General features: G+C 39.8%; 1 protein-coding gene across 1 annotated transcript; it reads left to right on the top strand.

The window, feature by feature from the left end:
• Nucleotides 1–414: 414 nt before the first annotated feature.
• Nucleotides 415–1,362, top strand: LOC100771163 (olfactory receptor 52E8). The gene has a single exon (XM_027404981.1). It carries the CDS (start codon nt 415–417, stop codon nt 1,360–1,362), a length of 948 nt encoding a protein of 315 aa, XP_027260782.1.
• Nucleotides 1,363–6,292: the final 4,930 nt, after the last annotated feature.

A 6,292-nucleotide genomic window follows, 5' to 3' on the forward strand; every position in this document is an offset into this window, starting at 1 on the left:
TTTTCACTTCCAAGATACGGAAAGGTCAAGATAACAAATGCATGAGTGATTCTTAGGATTATTAAGCAAATGGATATGTAACACCACCTTGTACACCCACTTTGGACCTTCATCCTCCCCATGCATTCATGGCCACTCTGCAGTTTGCATTTCTTGCCCTTTTCTTTGTATTAGTCTTTTATATTACATGAGTTCAGTGAAATAATGGTGGCTCTATACCATTATTTGATGCTTTGTGAAATTCAGGAGACTCACATATAACAAAAAGCATTTTATCTCTATCTATAAATATGAATAGAAGATTAAAACATTATTTTTATATTTGACCAGGAATGAAGATAAAGGACTAAGTTGGCAAAGAATCATACTAGTCCACACACCAAAATTTAGCTGTTTCAAGCATAACATCTTTCCATGACTGAGAGAATGTCTCTGTCTAATGACACACATCCTTCCTCATTCCTCCTGCTGGGCATCCCAGGACTAGAAGATACACACATCTGGATTGGATTACCATTTTGTTTTCTCTATGTTATTGCAATACTGGGAAATACTGCTGTTTTATTTGTGATCCAAACTGAACATAGTCTTCATGAGCCCATGTACTACTTCCTAGCTATGTTGGATTCCATTGACCTGGGTCTGACCACTGCCACCATCCCCAAAATGCTGGGCATCTTCTGGTTCGGTCTCAGGGAAATATCTTTTGGAGGCTGTCTTTCTCAGATGTTCTTCATCCACTTCTTCACTGTAATGGAAAGCATTATATTGTTGGCCATGGGTTTTGACCGTTACATTGCCATTTGCAAGCCCCTTCAATACACTGTCATCCTCACCAACAAAGTCATTGTTGTCATTGCAGGTATTGCTGTCCTGCGAAGCCTATACATGGTTGTTCCACTGGTGTTTCTCCTCCTGAGGCTGCCCTACTGTGGGCACCACATCATCCCTCATACCTACTGTGAGCATATGGGCATTGCTCGCCTAGCTTGTGCCAGCATCAAAGTTAACATCATGTTTGGTCTTAGCAACATTGCTCTCTTGTTACTGGATGTGGTTCTTATTATTCTCTCCTATGTCAGGATCCTCTATGCAGTGTTCTGCCTGCCCTCCCGAGAGGCCAGGCTCAAAACTCTCAATACTTGTGGCTCTCACATAGGTGTTATCTTAACTTTTTTTACACCAGCATTTTTCTCTTTCTTGACACATCGTTTTGGCCACAACGTGCCCCAGTACATCCATATTTTCTTGGCCAATCTCTATGTGGTTGTCCCACCAGCCCTTAATCCTGTGATCTATGGGGTAAGGACTAAGCAGATTCGGGAGCGAGTGTTGAGGATTTTCTTCCAGAGAGATCACTAAGCAATTGCAGTTAGGATAGTTTGTTCCAGAATTTGTCTCAAGCTGTTGAAAGTAGTTATTTTGTTTCTAGTCCATTGAAAATTGGAAAAGAGACAGAAATATTGTGACCAAAATTTCATTTGAGTGTGAACCAATATTAATTTCATAAATATTGCTGGATAATGCACATGGTTCTGTATGTAGGACAGTTTTCTCCTTTATAGTTAATATATTTATATTTGGCAAAGAAAAGTGATCCATTTGAATTTCAGGAATTACCAGTTTAGGCCAAATGAGATTCCTCAAGCTATGACCATTTCCTTTTTCCAGGACTTTGTAGAATTTGATACAATGCAGAATATGCTTGCTTACTGCAAAGCCATTATGAATAAGTTAAGTGGGTTCCAGGATGGTGATATAATGATGATAATGATGATAACAACTTATCCAAATATAGCATGGCATCAGCTTACTACAAATATACCACATATTCAAAACATTGATAAGAATCCTCATTCATCCATTATATTTACTGGGAACTTACTTAACTGTTAATGTAATTTTCTCATGCACATAGAGAAGCAAGCAGAGAAAGGACATTAGAAGTTAATACAGTGGAAAATGGTGACAATGTAACTTTGATATAGCATGAAATAAATATATATATTCATAAATAAATATTTAGTTTTATTTGTTGAAGTAGTATTTATTATGCATTTGATAAAATTATATGATGCATATTAATAATATATATTGTGTAAAATATTTATATTAAACATATACTATGTGTACACATATAGTTTCCTAGTTCCACATGTGAGTTTTCTTTGAGCAGTAGAATGATGAAGACAGTATGTTGTATAATTAGTTTCATAGGAAAATAAGAATGGTAAGTTTAAAAGTAGTGTATATAAAGGTTTATTTCTGAAGATTTAGAAGGTCTCAGGATGGATAGGGCAAAGGCACTTGGAGTCCCACCCGAAGCTAGAGATACATATGATTGCTTCTAGAGGATGGAGAGTAAGTTTTCTTCAGGATGTGGGTCCTGAAATGCTACTCATGCATCTGAAGATGGCCCTACACCCATGCATACATGTTCTCAGAGAGACAAAAAGAACATGAAGTTGGGAGTGACTTGGAGGGGGCTAGAGAAGGAATTGGATAGGATGAAATGGGGCATGGTTTGACCAAAACATGTTATATGCATGATGAAATTCTCAAACAATAAATAAAATTATAGAAAAACACAAGGAAGAAAAAAATTTTAAAAGCTACTTCTGTATTTCTATACTTTGTGCACACACACAAATGTTTAGAAAGTACAATTTAGAAACACAAATGAGGATTTAAAATTATTTTGGAGAAAGATATTTTTAGAAAAAAGGCCTTCAAAATATGCATTGTTATAATCAGGACAGAATTACTCAGCAGACACATTCTTTTTTTTTTTTTTCTAATATGTGTTCTTTTTTATTTATTAGTTCAAGTACGGGAACAAGCTTGTTTCACATGTAAGTCCCTTCTCCCTCTCCTCCTCCTCACCCCCATGCCACCTCCCCCACCCCCAACCTACCCCCAACCCCATCCACCCACCACTCCCCAGGCAGGATAGGGCTCTCAACAGGTGCTCTGCAAAGTCCACCAAATCTTCCTGTGCTGGGCCTGGGCCCTTCCCCATGTGTCCAGGGCCAGAGTGTAACCCTTCATGTGGGATGGGCTCTCAAAGTCCCTTCTTGCACCAGGGAAAAATACTAATCCACTACCAGAGGCTCCTTGGAGTGCAGAGGCCTCCTTATTGACATCCATGTTCAGGGGTCTGGATCAGTCTTGTACTGGCCTCCCCGACAGCATCTGGGGTCCATGTGCTGTAGGGGAAGCTCTAGCCACGCCTACTTAGGGGCTGGCTACAGGTGTGCCTGACCATGCTTGTGAGGGTGTGGTCAGAGTGATGTAGTGTGACTGCGTTTGCGCTTTCGCTTTCACTTTGCTTCTTGCTGTACAGACCACTGCCACGGCAAAAATGATGCTGCTGAGTCTTCAGTGGCATGTCAAGGGAAGAATAAAGCAATACTAATGGATACCACATTGAACTTAGTTGTTCTCTTCCTGTTTAATTTCTTTACTTATTTCTTTATTATTTTATTTTTAAATGTTTAGTACAAAAACAAAGATTGCATGCAGTAAAGGTATACAGAATGATCATTTGAATATGTATACATTATTGAGTTGATGTGCGAATGTTGCAAGATTTATACTGTTCATGGATTCCAAGAATATGTTTGTCTCATAAATGAAGGTTGTGTTCTCTGATCAGTATCTTCATATTGGCTCTCTTCTCACTGTGCTTAAACACTGTTCTTCTTTTTGCTTAATGAGGTAAATGGTCTTGCAGTCTACAGGAAATCAACACACTGAAATCTGTGGCAGCATTTGTCACTCAGGATAATCTAGCCAGTTCTGACTGATACCATCTGTATAGACTGATACTATACCCTTAGACCCATAGCTGCCCGAATCCCATCCTCTTTTTCTTTTATCCCATTTTTTATTTAAATTAGAATCAAGATTGTTTTACATGCCAATCCCAGTTCCCTCACCCTCCCCTCCTAGCCTGTCCCCAACTAAAAGCCCAACTATCCCATCCCATCCCATTTCTGCTCCACCAGGATGGTGAAGCAGTCCATGGGGGATCTTCAGAGTCAGTCATATCATTTGGGATATGTCTAGGCTCAGGGAGTATCCCTCTATGTGGAATGGGCTCCCAAAGTCCATTCCTATGCTAGGGATAAGTATTGATCTACTACAAGTGGCCCCATAGACTTCTGAGGCCTCCTCACTGACAAGCACGTTCATTGGGTCTGGATCAGTACTATGATGCTTTCCCAGCTATCAGTCTGGGGACCAAGAGCTCTCCCTTGTTCAGGTCAGCTGTTTCTGTGGGTTTCAACAACCTGGTCTTGACCACTTTGCTCATCGCTTCTCACTCTCTGCAACTGGATTCCAGTTCATTTCAGTGTTTAGCTGTGGGTGTCTGCTTCTAATTCCATCAGCTGCTGGATGAAGGCTCTAAGATGGCATATAAGTTAGTCACCAATCTCATTATCAGGGGAGGGTACTTAAGGTAGCCTCTCCACTGTTGTTTTGATTGTTAGTTGGTGTCATCATTGTAGATCTCTTGAAATATCCCTAGGGCCTGATTTCTCTTTAAACCTAAAATGGCTCCCTCTATTATGGTATCTCTTAACTTGATCTCCTCTATTCTTCCCACAACTCAACCTTCCTGCTCCCTCATGTCCTCCTCACTCCTCCTCTTCTCCCCTTCTCATTCTCCTATCTCCCTCTCCCCTCACCTCATACTCCCAATTTGCTCAGGAGATCTTTTCTCTTTCCCATTCTCCAGGGGACCATGTATGTCTCTCTTACAGCCCTCCTTGTTTCCTAGCTTCTCTGGCAGTGTGGATTGTAGGCTGGTGATCCTTTGTTCTAAGTCCAAAATCCATATATGAGTGAGTACATGCCATGTTTTTCTTTTTGTGATTGGGTTACCAAGCTCAGAAAGGTTGATTCTAGTTCCATCCATTTGCCTGCAAATTTCAAGATTCCATTTTTTTTTTCTGCTGAGTAGTACTCCATTGTGTAAATGTACCACATTTTCTCTATCCATTCTTCAGTTGAAGGGCATCTAGGTTGCTTCCATGTTCTGGCTGTTACAAAGAAGGCTGCTATGAACATAGTTCAACAAATGTCCTTGTTTTATGAATGTGCTTCATTTGGATATATGCCTAAGAGTGGAATTGCTGGATCTTGTGGTAGATTGATTCCCATTTTCCTGAGAAATCACCATACTGAATTCCAAAGTAGTTGTATGAGTTGGCACTCCGACCAGCAGTGGAGGAGTGTTCCCTTTCTCCACATTATCTCCAGCATAAACTGTCAATGGTGTTTTTGATTTTAGCCATTCTGACAAGAGTAAGATGGCATCTCAGAATTGTTTTGATTTGCATTTCCCTGATGGCTAAGGATGTTGAGTACTTTCTGATGTGTCTTTCAGCCATTTTAGATTCCTCTATTAAGAATTCTGTATTTAATTCTGTATCCCACTTTTTAGTTGGATTTTTGGTATTTTGGAAGCTGGCTTCTTGAGTTCTTTGTAAATTTTGGAGATCAGCCTTCTGTCAGATGTGGGGTGGGTGAATATATTTTCCCAGTCTGTGGGCTGCCATTTTGTCTTATTGACTGTGTCCTTTGCCTAACAGAAGCTTCACAGTTTCAGGAGGTCCCATTTATTAATTGTTGATCTCAGTGTCTGTGCTTCTGGTATTATGTCCAGGAAGCAGTCTCCTGAACCAATGTGTTCAAGGGTACTTCCCACTTCCTTGTCTAATAGCTTCAGTGTAGTTAGATTTATGTTAAGGTCTATGATCCATTTGGTCTTAAGTTTTGTGCATGGTGATAGCCATGGATCTATCTACACTCTTCTACATGCAAGCATCCAGTTATGCCAACACCATTTGTTGAAGATGCTTTCTTTTTTTGTTAGTTAGGGGGCAGGGGAGGGAGGGAGGGAGAGGGACCTGGAATTGGCATGTAAAATAATTTTCTTTCTAATAAAAAATATAGTTTGCAGCAGGGAATAAATGAAGATGCTTTCTTTATTCCATTGTATAACTTTAGCTTCTTTGTCAAAAATCAGGTGTTCATAGTTATGTGGGTTCATATCAGGGTTTTCAATTTGATGCCATTATTCTACCCAACTATTTTTGTGCCAATACAAAGCTGTTTTCAGGACTATAACTCCATAATCTTGCTTGAAGTCAGGTATGGTGATACCTCTGGAAGTTCCTTTGTTGTACAGAGTTGTTTTGGCTATCCTGGGTCTTTTGTTTCTCTATATAAAGTTGAGAATTGTTCTTTCAAGGTCTGTGAAGAATTGTGCTGGGATTTTGATGGG

This window comes from Cricetulus griseus, chromosome 3, assembly GCF_003668045.3.
Source record: "Cricetulus griseus strain 17A/GY chromosome 3, alternate assembly CriGri-PICRH-1.0, whole genome shotgun sequence".
Taxonomy (NCBI): Eukaryota; Metazoa; Chordata; class Mammalia; order Rodentia; family Cricetidae; genus Cricetulus; species Cricetulus griseus.

Bases quoted from the DNA above. Each gene is read 5' to 3' on its own strand.
- LOC100771163 (XM_027404981.1), top strand. From the start codon at position 415: ATGACTGAGAGAATGTCTCTGTCTAATGACACACATCCTTCCTCATTC.